Below are 15,000 nucleotides of genomic sequence, written 5' to 3'. Positions count from 1 at the left end.
TACCTATGTCTCTGTTTTTTGTCACTGCGGCTTCGACATCGTGGACCATAGGGTGCATACTAATTCAGTGTGAGCAGGAACACTCAATAAAACTGAATAAAAAAATTCAAGTGACAATAAGATACGAACAAGGCAGATTCACCAGCTTTTGTGTGTCAGCTTTTATCCCTCCAGATGAGAGAATTTCCAGTTCCATTGTCTGAAAACACCACTCGCATCTACAGTTATTCCCAGTTTCAGATAAAAACTAACACCCTCAGATCTGGGGTGGGGGGTTTGTATCATGATCATGACTGAGAGAATAAAAGTGAAGAAGAAACGCTAATTTATATAAGTACTATCAATTTACTCCGGCTGTTACAGACGCAAATCAAATTTATGTTTTTTATTGTATAACATTAACAATAAGAGCAGCTCACTGCTCAAAATGGTAAATTTGCGAGACACCCTGCATCGATCCCATGGCCTCTTGATTACAAGTCAGCAGTTCTTACCGCTGCACCACGAAAGCTGTCGTATTGCACATGGCACCTTTTGTGAAAGTGTTTATTTGATATTTGGCCTTTAGCCTTCACATAATATACAGTTCATGTCAACATTTTGTCATTTATTACTAAAACATGAAAATCTTTGTTTTAACGATGTGTTTACAAAGATTGTTGTAGACACGGAACACACATGAAATGCATGTGTTCCAATTAGCGATCTATTTCCCCTCTAAAACTCCAGCACTTCATTCCAAGATAATCAAGGCTTGGGTTGGCCCTTTCTGCATGGCTGGAAGGGGGGGCGGGGTATATGGGGGTGGTAAATCAGGCTGCTTTGTCTTATCGATACATTTACAAGACAAAAGACGCTGACGGAGAGGTGCAAAAGGATTTAAGGTGGGCTGGATTTGAGTTTTTTCATAGGCTTTGGTAATTCTAGTGTTAAACTCATCTACCTTTGCCAGCTCTACTCCTTGCATCCTCACTAGTCCACTGACCTCTATCTCATTTACACACACGTATTCTGTCTTGTTCCTACTGAACGTCATTCCTCTCCTCTCTAGAGCATATCTCCACCTCTCCAGTGTCTCCTCAACGTGCTCCCTACTCTCGCTACAAATCACAATGTCATCAGCAAACATCATAGACCATGGGAGGACTCCTGTCTATTCTCGTCTGTCACCCTGTCCATTACCATTGCAAATAAGAAAGGGCTCAGAGCTGAACCCTGATTTAAGCTCATCTCCACGTTGAATGCATCCGTCACTCCTACCGCTGACCTCACCACTGTCAAACTTCCCTCATACATTTCCTGTACATCTTCATACTCCTAACTTCCTCATACAATACCACAAGTCCTCTCGATGCACCCTGTCATATGATTTCTCCAGGTCCACAAAGACACAATGCAACTCCTTCTGCCCTTCTCTCTACTTCTCCATCAACACCCTCATAGCAAACACCACATATGTTCTGCTCTTTCTTGGCATGATACTACACTGCTGCTCACTAATCATCACCTCACTTCTTAACCAGCTTCCACTACTCTTTCCCATAACTTCATGTTCAATTTTTGGACAACAATACAAAAATGAGCGCTATAACTTAAAATTGCTCAATAAGTTGTCCATTATGATATCATCCTAAGATTGCAAATTTCAGATCCATTATTTAAGTTCCTCCTTCATTTGCCCCGTTTCTTAACATAATCCTGAAGCCTGACTTGTCTAAACCTTCCTTAAGATTAACTGATAACAGAATTCTGAGAACCAACAGTACTGAATGTTCAATCAAAGTAGTGAATACTGTTGACACACAACTGGGAAAGATGGCCTCCTTCTTTTTCTAGCCTGTCTTGACATCAGCTTTAACTAAGAGGATGTTATAAAAATCAAATGTGTTTAGATCTTGATGATGCAGTTTGAATTGAATCCTGTTTTTTTTTTCTCCACAGAGAAAAATCTGCCATTTACTGTAATGTATAAATGGATGTGAAAGAGAAGACTTGCGAGGCCAACATGAATAGCATGGAGGAGAGGACTGTAAATTTTGAGGAGGAGGACTGTGAGTGGGAGAGTGTCCATCCTAAACAGGGGAGTCTGAGCATTAAGGAAGGGGACCATGAACTGGGGTCAATGAGTAAAGAGGAGTCTTCTATCAATGTAAAATATGAATCATTACAGTCGGACACAAAGACGATTGAAGAAATTTCATCTCCTAGAACTTGGGGAGGTCAGTCACCACCTAAGACATCATCTGAAACAAGTAAGTGAAAAATAAAAATGGGTGTACATTTTAGGGTTAGGGTTATGGGCTTGAAAGTGCTGTCTTGTGCTTTTTAACACTAGAATTATCAAAGTCTATGAAAAATCTCGTAAATCTGTTCCACCTTAAATCCCTTTGCACCTCTCCGTTAAAGTCTTTTGTCTTGTAAATGTGTTGATAAGCAACATGCAGTCTACTATCACATCCCCCCCACCGCCACACAAAGTTTTCTCAGCTCAAGTCTGTTTACCTGTGTGTCAGTCGCTTAGAGTTGTATAGAGTAAATACTATATCGTTATTTGAAATACATGCATTTCTTGTGTGTTCCTTGTCTACAACGATCTATGTAAACACATCATTAAAACAGAAATATTTTTCATGTTTTAGTAATAATTGACAAAAGGTAGACATGAAGCGTATAATGTGTGAACCTTGAAGTCCAAATATCAAACACTTTCACAAAAGGTACAAGTATAACACAACAAGTGCACTTTTATTCAAGAATATAACTGCAGAAAAAGAACCCGCGTTAGGGTGCGACATTGATACGGACGTAATTTGACTGCTTTGGTGGCGTAACTACTGACTGGTAATCAAAATGTCATGAGTTTGACTCCGGACGACTCCATTTTGAGAAGTGAGCTGCTCTTATTCTTACTATTTAAAAAAAAAAAAATGAATCAGTTTAAAGACTTGTGGGGTACTACTCAGAATGGTTCAATTTAAAGAAAGCAGTAACGTGGTTCCTTAGGTTCAATGAAGTGCTACTGCGTCTGAAAGAAGAGAGAAAGGCAATCCAATATACAGTCAGTCAATATGGACACGGCCCAGAAAGACAAAAAAACACTAAACAAAGAACATATCAAGGAATGCAAATCAACAATGAGGCTGAAGCCACTGTCTCTGAAAGACTTGATTAAGGCAGAGAATGGACTTATTCACCTCAGTCAATTATAAGCTTATCCAGAAGAGGTCACCTCTTTTAGGTCTATTTTTTTTGTTTCTTTTCTCCCAGGGCTGAATATTTTTTTTAAAAACTAACTTTTTTTTTAAAAAAAGAACACAAAGCAATGGTTTAATACATCAAATCAACAAAAATATTTATTTTTGACAAATGTTACTGTCTTGCATGTTGTTTGAGCCTGCATACTACTGTATATGATGTCACATACTATGATTAAAAAAATTGCTCTGCATACCTGTTTGTCTCGTCTGACAGTAGCTGAAAAGCAACATCAGGAGAGAGCAGCCTGAAGTAGTCCAGCGGCTGGTAATCTGTCGTGTCCAACAGCAAACCATGCTGTTTTGTGAAGTTCGATCGCCAGTTTGGCTCCCATGGATCAATGTCTGGGTTTTCCTGCCACATGAACCTTGTTGTAGGTACATCAGCTGCGCAAATGCACTCAGCTGGCCGCCGATCAGCTGGGGCGGCATTGGATAGTGTCCGATCAGCTGATGCCAGTTCCTCACTCTCTTGCTCGATCAATGGTAATGCGCAAAACATTGTCTGTGGAGTATTTTGTTTTCTGCACTCGCTTCGCTGCCACATGAGATTGTCGATGCCATCTTGCCTTTGTGTACATTTTGTAAATCACGCACACGCAAGGATAAGATGTCGAGTCAATGAGTCTAACATTCCTCCAAGCAGAGAGGGAATGTCTGTGACGTAACAGTGAGTTTTGTCACCATTAACAGCTATTGTCACCCTCTACTCCTGGATGTCGACTTTTGTCAACATGTGCCCTCAACCTCTCATGTCAACAAAAGTCGACATCCACCCTAAAAGAGTTAAAGCTTTGCACAAAAATCAGTAAAGAAAAGTAGTAAAATCAACAAACTAGACCCAGTCCTGCAAGAAGGAGTATTGAGAGTTGGAGTAAGACTCAGCAAATCTGCTATGCCAGAAGAGGCAAAACATCCATCCATCCATCCATCCATTGTCTTCCGCTTATCCGAGGTCGGGTCACGAGGGCAGCAGCTTGAGCAGAGATGCCCAGACTTCCCTCTCCCCGGCCACTTCTTCTAGCTCTTCCGGAGGAATCCCAAGGCGTTCCCAGGCCAGCCGAGAGACATAGTCCCTCCAGCGTGTCCTGGGTCTTCCCCGGGGCCTCCTCCCGGTTAGACGTGCCCGGAACACCTCACCAGGGAGGCGTCCAGGAGGCATCCTGATCAGATGCCCGAGCCACCTCATCTGACTCCTCTCGATGCGGAGGAGCAGCGGCTCTACTCTGAGCCCCTCCTGGATGACTGAGCTTCTCACCTTATCTTTAAGGGAAAGCCCAGACACCCTGCGGAGGAAACTCATTTCAGCCGCTTGTATTCGCGATCTCGTTCTTTCGGTCACTACCCATAGCTCATGACCATAGGTGAGGGTAGGAACATAGATCGACTGGTACTTTGAGAGCTTCGCCTTGCGGCTCAGCTCCTTTTTCACCACGACAGACCGATGCAGAGCCCGCATTACTGCGGACACCGCACCGATCCACCTGTCGATCTCACGCTCCATTCTTCCCTCACTCGTGAACAAGACCCCGAGATACTTGAACTCCTCCACTTGGGGCAGGATCTCGCTACCAACCCTGAGAGGGCACTCCACCCTTTTCCGGCTGAGGACCATGGTCTCGGATTTGGAGGTGCTAATTCTTATCCCAGCCGCTTCACACTCGGCTGCGAACTGATCCAGAGAGAGCTGAAGATCACGGCCTAATGAAGCAAACAGGACAACATCATCTGCAAAAAGCAGTGACCCAATCCTGAGCCCATCAAACCGGACCCCCTCAACGCCCTGGCTGCGCCTAGAAATTCTGTCCATAAAAGTTATGAACAGAATCGGTGACAAAGGGCAGCCCTGGCGGAGTCCAACTCTCAATGGAAACGGGTTAGACTTACTGCCTGCAATGCGGACCAAGCTCTGGCACCGATCGTACAGGGACCGAACAGCCACCTGGTGGTGAGTTGGCTTCGATGGTGGGGGAGGATGCCGGTCAGGCGTGGTAGGCCCAAACGTGTTGTGAGGGTCTGCTGGGAACGTCTGGCAGAGCCCCCTGTCAGAAGTAGCTTCAACTCCCACCTCCGGCAGAACTTCGACCACATCCCGAGGGAGGTGGGGGACATTGAGTCCGAATGGGCCATGTTCCGTGCCTCTATTGTTGAGGCAGCTGACCGGAGCTGTGGCCGTAAGGTGGTCAATGCCTGTCGTGGAGGCAATCCCCGAACCCGTTGGTGGACACCGGCGGTGAAGGATGCCGTCAAGCTTAAGAAGGAGTCCTACAGGACCCTTTTGTCCTGTGGGACTCTGGAGGCAGCTGATAGGTACCGGTAGGCCAAGCGGAATGCGGTTGCTGAGGCAAAAACTCGGGCATGGGAGGAGTTTGGGGAGGCCATGGAGAACGACTTTCGGACGGCTTCGAGGAGATTCTGGTCCACCATCCAACGTCTCAAGAAGGGGAAGCAGTGCAGTGTCAACACTGTATATGGTGGGGATGGTGTGCTGCTGACCTCGACTCGGGACGTTGTGGGTCGGTGGGGGGAGTACTTCGAAGACCTCCTCAATCCCACTAACATGCCTTCCAATGAGGAAGCAGAGCCTGGGGACTCAGAGGTGGGCTCCCCCATTTCTGGGACTGAGGTCACCGAGGTGGTCAAAAAACTCCTTGGTGGCAGGGCCCTGGGGGTGGATGAGATACGCCCGGAGTTCCTCAAGGCTGTGGATGTTGTAGGACTGTCTTGGTTGACACGTCTCTGCAACATCGCATGGACATCAGGGACAGTGCCTCTGGATTGGCAGACTGGGGTGGTGGTCCCCCTCTTTAAGAAAGGGGACCGGAGGGTGTGTTCCAACTACAGAGGGATCACACTCCTCAGCCTCCCTGGAAAAGTCTATTCAGGGGTCCTGGAGAGGAGGGTCCGTCGGGTAGTCGAACCTCGGATTCAGGAGGAACAGTGGTTTTCGTCCTGGTCGCGGAACAGTGGACCAGCTCTATACCCTTAGCAGGGTCCTGGAGGGTGCATGGGAGTTTGCCCAACCAATCTACATGTGTTTTGTGGACTTGGAAAAGGCATTCGACCGTGTCCCTCAGGGAATCCTGTGGGGGGTACTCCGAGAGTATGGGGTACCGGCCCCCCTGATAAGAGGCAAAACACCCTGCAATCATTCATAAGAATTCACATATTGCTACTGTCATTATCCAACACTTTCACTGAGAGCATGGACATTGAGGACGTAACTATATGCTAGCTCAGTTACATCAGAAATATTGGGTCCCACAAGCCAATTCAGCTATTAGAAGGATTATTTCAAAGTGTATTACATGAAGAAGATATAATGCACAAATAGGTGAACAAAAGATGGCCGATTTGCCAGAAGATTGTCTACTCCCAGACCAACCACCCTTTACCAGTGTTGGAGTCAATTATTTTGGTCCATTCCTGGTAAAAAGAGGACGAAGCCTAGTGAAGACGTACTTGCCTAACAACTAGAGCAGTACATTTAGAAATTGCATATAATTTAGACACTGGTTCTTGTATCCAAGTCTTATGCTGATTTATTTGTAGAAAAGAACAAGTTAAAATCTTGCGCTCAGTTAATGGAACAAATTTTATTAGAGCAGAAAGAGAGCTACTAGAAGCAGCTGAAACTCTTGAACAAAAAAAAAAATTGCAATGACATGATGAAGAATGAAATGAAATGGAAATTTAATCCACCAATGACCTCTCACCAAGGCAGAGTGTGGGAAAGACAAATTAGAAGCATAAGAAAGGTCCTGAATTCAGTACTTAAACAACAAAGTCTAGATGATGAACATCTCCACACAATGATGTGCGAAGCAGAATACATCCTAAACAAAAGACCCCTCACAAAGGTATCAGGTGATCCGAATGACCTGGAGTCACTGACACCAAATCACATGTTACTACTCAAGGCAAAACCCAGCCTTCCCCAAGGACTTTTCTCAGAAAATGACCTTTATGTCCAAAGCCGTTGCAAACGAGTATAATACCTCTCTGGTTTGTTTAGGAAAAGATGGACTAAAGAGTATTTACCAATACTTCAAGAACATCAAAAATGGCTCACACCAAAAAGAAACTTAGAACCTTGTGACAATGTTCTCCCTGTAGATCAATCAGTACCCCAAAGTTCCTGGGTAATGGGGCGAGTCATCAAGACACTGCCAGATATGAAAGGAGCAGTAAGAAGAGTTTGTATGCCAACCAAAACCAGCACACTGGACAGACCTGTGAACAAACTGTGCCTGTTCCAGGAAGCAGCAAATGATTAATGAAATGAAAAGATTAAGTTTTGCTCTTACAGTAGAATTTTTAAGTTTTATAAGTTCGGTTTAAGTTCATTAAAGTAGTTTAACATTACTTAGTAAGAGCCTTAAGTAACTGATTTCTGCCCTAGCAGAAACAATTAGTGGCCGGATGTGTAAGAGCCATTTCCTAGTTACATAAGATACATAAATGTTTTACTAAATGATATTCCAGCTATTTCTAACTGCTCTGACTAAACATTATTCTCAGTTAGTGATCAGCCTTGCCATGTGTAAGGTGTTGAGGGCACATGGTTTTATACCGGGCCTTTCGTGTCTTGCGTGCCTTGTGTGCATGTTTTGTGTGCCAAGTAACAAGTAAGACAAAGCACTTAACTGAAAGTGCTGCACCGTACGTTTAAAGCATACAGAAGTAGCTAAGAATCTTTAAGTATAGAAACAACTAAAGTTTTACAAGAAAAGTTAAGTTTTGAGAAGATACATTTTTTCTTGTTTGCCTTGTATTCTACGTGTGTAACTACTTTTTTCTTATGTGGATTATTTGCTTTTCACTTTCACTAAATATTTTTAAAACAAACTTTTGGACTGAGATTTCTTTCGGTATGCATTTTACCCGTGCTTGAACTCGCCTTACACTCCTGTGGCTACAATTAGAATTATTGGAGTTCCAGATGATGTTAAGAGTGGGAATATGTTCAGCTTTTTGGTTTCTGACCATCTTAAATTTGAGGTGTGAAATTGTGCGGGCACATAGAATATAAACCAGGGAATGAGACAGCGCACGTCTACATCCAATCATCATCAACCTGCTTCGCTATTCTGACTGAGTTACTATTCTGAAAGAGGAACTCATCCATTCAAATGTAACTTTTGAAGGATGGAAGATCTACGTTTACTGCCAATTACTCCGTCCACACCACATAAGGCCACGTCTCTGGTGATCACAAAAGCTCCACAGATTGGTCTTTCTGCTTTCCTGATTTATCTGGCCAATCCTCAAATGTCCTTCCCAGGAGGCAGCGGCTGTTCACCAACCCTCAACAGGCACTCGATGTCCTTGACTCCTTAATGTCACTGGTGATTGGCTGCTTTGATTGTTTTATGTGTGATGTTGCAGTACTGCTTGGATATTTTCCTGGATGTTGATTCATAATTACTACTACTTTCTTTTTTTCATATGTGAATTTTATGTGTACATGTGATTAGAGAGGCACTGGAGGCTGTGAGGGGTCAGGACATGAGCCTTGCATACGCCACATATTCTCCACCCACAATGGTTTAATATTTGCTTGCATGTCATATTTATCTTCAGATGTGCTTTTTCATATTTTCACTTCATTGACTCTTGTATTGTGAATGTTGGAGTCAGGATGGGATTATTTACTGAGCTCTCTCCATGTTTGCCCACTCATAAGCAGAACCTGGTGATTTTTACCTGTGTTTATTTCAGAGACCCCCATTTTAGTTTTTTGCATATACAGTTTAGGGGTGGGATTCTGGAGTTTCTGTCTACATTATACATGATTATTGGTGGGGCTACGGAGTGAACTCATTTGGCACCTTGTAATGTATTTAATTTGCAGTTCTTCTTTATTGCTGTTCTTTGTTTTCCTCTCTCCTGTATAATCTGTCTTTTCTTGGAGTTTAAGGTTGCTCTCTTATACTTGCAATCATTCAAGTGTTGCTGATTTATTATCTTTGAGCTTGGCTGATACAGCCTGTTATCAAGAATCATTTCTTTTGGTTAAAGACATTCATCCAGCTGCCTCAAGGTGCTACTATGTGGCTGTGTCCTCCTCTGCCCCTAGTAAAAAACATGGAGGTTTGGGCTGAGTTCACTATGCTGTGCCTCTGAAGGTTTGTGGTTCTGGAGGTGTTTCAGGTTTTATGTGTTTATGGAGACTGGCTGAAGAAAACTCAGTCAGCATACAGTAATATTGACAATCTTGAGAAGCATCTGAATAATCTTGAAAATACACCCGTGTGTTTCTGATCCAGTCCACAAGCTCAAAATGACGCTAATCAGAGAGAAGGTAAATGACCATCTTGTGCAGAGTAGAGAATTTAGTTCATGTGCACTCGTTGCTATCTCTCTGGTGCTAAACTGAGCGAGTTGTGAGCTCTTAGGACATGGAGGCTAACAAATCTCATCTGTGCAGTCTAAGTCCAGAAAAATTACAGTGATAATACAGATATATATATATAGATATATATATATATATATATATATATATATATATATATATATATATATATATATATATATAGATAATATCACTAATTACTGCTTGGAAATTAATAAGGTTTATTTATTTATTTATTTATTTATTATATAACCCCCATCTTCGGAATGATTGATGTGCTTTTTAATTTTTTTAATTTACCAAAACTCTCACAAAATGATTCTGCTTTTCTGGAGGTCCCTTTTTTAGCTAAAAAAATTAAATGTATTTGCAATAACAAAAAATGCCCCTGACGCAGTTGGTATGAAGACAGAAGTATATTTTGCATTTCAGCCACAAGTGTCCAGTTTGCTGTTTCAGTTCAGGAGTCATGTGGGTTTCTGGGATTTTTCAGTGACCTGCGTGTTTTATCCATTTATGTTTTACTCTGTTCTCATTGTATATTTAAAGCTTTTTCCTTTGCTATCCTCTGCCTCTTAAAATCAAATAACAAAAAAAAAAAACACACATTATGGAGTCAGGTGGCTTTGGACTAATCGTTTACAAATATTAAGACACATTCTGTTTAATAAAAGTGCATTTCACATGTTTGACGTGACACTCTCCAGTATAATGAAAGGTGAAGATTATCATACCTTCTGCCTCCAGTAATTGTATAATTTTATATAATATTTTAAGAATATGATGACAACATGATGATGGCAATCTGTAAATGTATTTAAAAAAATCAATTATTTTGCTGATTGTGACTATTCATTTTACTGTTTAAACATTTTGCATTACGCTCATGTATTTAACAGTTGTTAATTTTGTTTTCATTTTCAAGTGTCTATTCATGTGCTACTTAAGTTTGCTAATGCTTATGAAAAATTGTTAAATTAAACCAACATCTATTAAATGTTGTAAGATAATGTCAGTATTAAAGCAGTAGATTAAAAACTAAGTTTTTTTTTTTTTGTTTTTTTTTTAACTTTATACAGGAATCAAACTTCACTGCTGTTCTGAATGTGGCAAACAGTTTTCACGAAGAAGCCATCTTCTACGCCACCAAAGAATTCACACAGGGGAGAAGCCATATTGCTGTTCTGAATGTGGCAAAACATTTTTACGGAAAAACAAGCTTCAGAGCCACCAAAGAATTCACACAGAGGAGAATCCATATTGCTGTTCTGAATGTGGCAAAACATTTTTACAGAAAAACAAGCTTCAGCACCACCAAAGAATTCACACCGGGGAGAAGCCATATGACTGTTCTGAATGTGGCAAAATGTTTTCACACAAACAGTATCTTCAGCGCCACCAAAGAATTCATTCAGGAGAGAAGCCGTATTGCTGTTCTGAGTGTGGCAAAATGTTTTCACACAAACGGTATCTTCAGACCCACCAAAGAATTCACACAGGAGAGAAGCCGTATTGCTGTTTTGAATGTGGCAAAACATTTTTACGGAAATACTATCTTCAGAGCCACCAAAGAATTCACACAGGGGAGAAGCCGTATTGCTGTTCTGAATGTGGCAAAATGTTTTCACAGAGAAAGGGTCTTCAGCACCACCAGCAAATTCACTCAGGAGAGAAGCCATAGTGCTGTTCTGAAATATTTTTATGGAAAAATGAGCTTCAGTGCCACAAAAAAAAATTCACACGGGGAGAAGTCATATTGCTGTTCTGAATGTGACAAAAAGTTTCCACAGCGGCGCAATCTTCACAGCCACCAAGGGATTCAGAAAAGAGAGAAGCTTGTTTGCTGCCCTGAATGTGGATAACAATTCTCTTGCCATGGTAATCTTCAGACGGACATTAAAACTTACACAGGAGACAAACGTATTCTTGTTCTGAATGTGGCAAACAGTTTTCACAGAGAAGCAGTCTTCAGAGCCACCAAGGAATTCACTTAGGAGAGAAGCCCTATTGCTGCTTCGACTGTGGTAAACAATTCTTTCTCAGTAGTTATCTTTAGAGTGTGAAAGTAGCACTATGTAAGCGCCTGACCCGGCACAGACTCACACTGAGGCTCGTGTATAAAACACCAAGACTCATTTTCTTCACCTGTGGGGCACGTCTTCCCTGTGAACCCCACAGGCAATACACAGTCCCAAAAGCACTCCAGAACTAAACACAACGCTCCCTTCTCAAACCACCACTCCTCCCTGGCAACCTCTTTCCTCCCAATTCTGGCCTGAGTGGTGGTTGCTGGCCCTTTTTATAGCCCACCTGCGTGCTCCAGGTGCTTGATCACCTGCTTCTGATTGCACTGCTGGGCAGAGCTGTAGAGTTGTCCAGGCCGGCTCAGGGATCCATGCAGCACCCTCTGGCGGCCACCCCAGATCCCAACAGGGTTGTGGGGAATTCAGGTACCATCCTCAGCCATGGAGGCTGCCACCAAGCGTCCCAGAGCAGGTATTGAGCAGTCCATGATTGATCCCCAAAACAAACATCGAAGGGGCATCCCGGCCAGGTCTCAGGAGTTACACGTTTTCACCATGAACTGATCTTCAGAGCCACTAACGAATTCACCCTAGGGAGAAGCCATATTGCTGTTCCGAATGTGGGACACAATTCTCGCACCATAATAATTTTCTGATACACATTAAAATTCACTCGGGAGCGGAGCCATATTGCTGCTTTGAATGTGGTAAACGATTCTCTCTCTGTAGTTATCTGCAGAGACACATTAAAACTCACACACAGGATAGAAGCTGTGTTGCAGAAAGGTTTTACAAAGAGGCTGGTTTCAGAGATATCAAAGAATGCACATGACAGAAAAAAATTACGGAAACTCCCCTACCTTGTCCACAGATGAACACTGTACAATATGCTAAGCAGCAGAAAAAAGAATTTAAAAAGTTTGATTGAAACAAAAAAGAACAAATTGGGGAAACTACAAGTAAAGTGGTAAATACACTTCCCCTTCCTCCCCCCCAACATCCTCCTGTGAACACAGTTTGCCCCTCATAAGCCATGCATGGGTAAGTTCTAAGACTAAAAGGTGAACACCTAATCATAGTTGTACAAAACAGTGGCTTGGATGTAAGGTGGTTCACATCATAAGTAAAAAAAAATTGCAAAAAATAATCCATAGTTACTTCTACCAAAGAAAACTGTGAACAGTCACACATCTTGTTGCTGAGTTCGAGATACTGATTGCTGAAGAATTATACACTGCACAACACAACAACGTGACCAGGCTCATTAGCTGGAAACTCTGCAAGAAGTACAACTTACTAGCACCAGAAAGACACTGGGACCACAACTCCGCCCGCACAATGGAAAATGAGGAGGTGAAGGTCACTTATAGCACAGCAATACTGACTGACTGAAAAACCAGATGTAATAATCAAAGAAAGCCTGGATCATAGAATTATTAGTTTCTAGTGGCTTCTCAGTCCTGCAAATGGAGAGGCTAAAAAGTAACAAAATACCAAGAAATGCAGTCTGAGATGTGCCAAATGAAATATGGGACAAAAAATAGTGCCTGTTGTTCTAGGATCAACATGACTGATAAAGAAAAACTTTCAGGCCCATCTTCACAAATTACAGTAACTCCTTATGATCTGCAAAAAGAAGCCTTAGTAGGAACAATGCAGGTTGTACATTGAGTCCTTGTGGCAAACTTAAGAGAATGAGAAATTATTACAATGAGACTGTCCTGACTAAAGAGTGAAGTTCAATCCTGCTTTGATAGTAAGCACACCAAATAAATTTGGAAAAATTAAACCTGAGAGAAGTAATGATGTTGTTCTGAATGTGGTAAACAATTCCTACACAGAAATACTCTCTTGTTTCACACTAAAACTTACAAAGGAGAGAAGCCATGTGTGTTTTGTGAATGTGGTAAACAGTTTTCAAGCAGGAACAACCTTTTGGATAGAACAGCAACATTTATTTGTATTTCACATTTTCTTATAAACAATGTAGCTCAAACTGCTTTACACGATGAAATAAAGAGGAATATAAAACAAACAAGATCAGGCAATAATACTATACAGTATGTAACAATGAAAAAGGTAACATTGAATGGCTAGCAGGACAGAAAAAGAGCAACAGTTCCAGTTAGGCTGATAAAAATTAATCTGCAGGGGATCCAAGGCAAAACTACCACAGTACGGCCCGGACCCCACAGGACATTCTACCTCAATCAGTCCTCATGGTTTACATGCTTCACATGAAGAATTTGAAGATGATGGCCATGTGGACATATGGGACACCTGCCATTCAGTCCATAAACACGAGGCAGTGTGGTGGTGGAGCACATCATCACCACAGGAGAAATGGAGTAGACAGCAGAGAATACTACAGATCAGTGTGGAACTGCACATCACAGAGGAACATGAGAATTCAGTGCCCATATAGACTAACAGGGATACAACTAAAATGTAGCTTTGATAAAGCCTTTTTTTTTTTTAAATTGTTGTACAGTATTAGCCTGGTGAATTTCTATTTTAAAGTATTCTAAATTTTAGGTGTGTAACTGCAAAAGGCCACCTCACCAATTCTTTTCAGATTAGCTCTTGAAATTGTAAGTAGACCTTCATTTGAAGATCTGAGGTTCTGACTGGGAGTGTAAGGGGACAGACATTCCAAAATGTAGGACTGGGTGAGGTTATTTACGGCTGTGTAAACCATTACAGTCGATCTCCTACTTACAAACAGGTTCCATTCCAGCAGTCTGTAAGTCCATTTTGTTCATAAGTCCAGCACGTATTGGCATCTGTTGATAAATGTTTTAGTTTCAGACACCTCTCGATTTGGACCTGTAAACAGTTTTTTTTCAGTAGTTTTTAATGTGTTTTGAGCAGCTTACAAGTATTGTACATGAAATAAAGATTATAAAAACAAAAATAAGATCTCCCCACGCCTACTGCCACCACTCGGCGGACATGCAAATGTTCCTTAAGTGCTAATTTTGATCTTAAGGACAACTTTGAGGTGTGAACTTTCATATATATGAACAAAGTTCATAAGCAGGGGACTATCTGTTGTAGTATTTTAAAGTCAATTCTAAATGACACGAGTAACCAATATAATGACGCTAAAACTGGTGACACGTACACAGATTTACTTTTTCTAGTTAAGATTCTTGCTGCTGCATTCTGCACTAACTGTAAGTGACTGATGTCTGTCTTAGGTAGTCCTAATATGTATGTATAAATAGATATTTATACACACACAAATAAATAAATAAATATGTTCAAAATATTTATTTCTTGATGAAGGCTTTTTTTTTTTTTCTTGTTTCCATTAAAAGTCAGATGTTTCTCATCTTCCGGTTCTTCAGCAAATGTATTTTTTTTC

The 15,000-nt window shown here is 41.6% G+C and overlaps 1 protein-coding gene and 1 long non-coding RNA gene across 4 annotated transcripts in view; one reads left to right on the top strand and one right to left on the bottom strand.

The window, feature by feature from the left end:
* LOC127526442 (gastrula zinc finger protein XlCGF7.1-like) overlaps positions 1 to 11,393 on the top strand; it is a 620,518-nt gene extending 609,125 nt beyond the window's left edge. For 2 of the 3 annotated variants that reach the window (XM_051921999.1, XM_051922000.1), the window contains exon 3: positions 10,689 to 11,393. In XM_051921999.1, coding sequence (XP_051777959.1) covers positions 10,689 to 11,290 — 602 coding nt within the window. In that variant the 3' untranslated portion in view covers positions 11,291 to 11,393. Of the gene's footprint in view, positions 1 to 1,941; positions 2,253 to 10,688 lie in introns of all 3 variants that reach the window. The other variant, XM_051922003.1, reaches the window with a different exon arrangement.
* Positions 1 to 14,877, bottom strand: part of LOC127526443 (uncharacterized) — a 364,111-nt gene extending 349,234 nt beyond the window's left edge. The window contains exons 1-2 of the long non-coding RNA XR_007933991.1: positions 14,819 to 14,877; positions 14,659 to 14,766 (exon numbers count right to left, since the gene is read on the bottom strand). This is a non-coding gene — a long non-coding RNA (uncharacterized LOC127526443). The remainder of the gene's footprint in view (positions 1 to 14,658; positions 14,767 to 14,818) is intronic.
* Between the last annotated feature and the right edge of the window lie 123 nt (positions 14,878 to 15,000).

This window comes from Erpetoichthys calabaricus, assembly GCF_900747795.2.
Source record: "Erpetoichthys calabaricus chromosome 1 unlocalized genomic scaffold, fErpCal1.3 SUPER_1_unloc_9, whole genome shotgun sequence".
In the NCBI taxonomy this organism is placed as follows: domain Eukaryota; kingdom Metazoa; phylum Chordata; class Cladistia; order Polypteriformes; family Polypteridae; genus Erpetoichthys; species Erpetoichthys calabaricus.
Note: the sequence above shows the minus strand (reverse complement) of the source record. Positions and strands in the feature narration are given on the sequence as shown.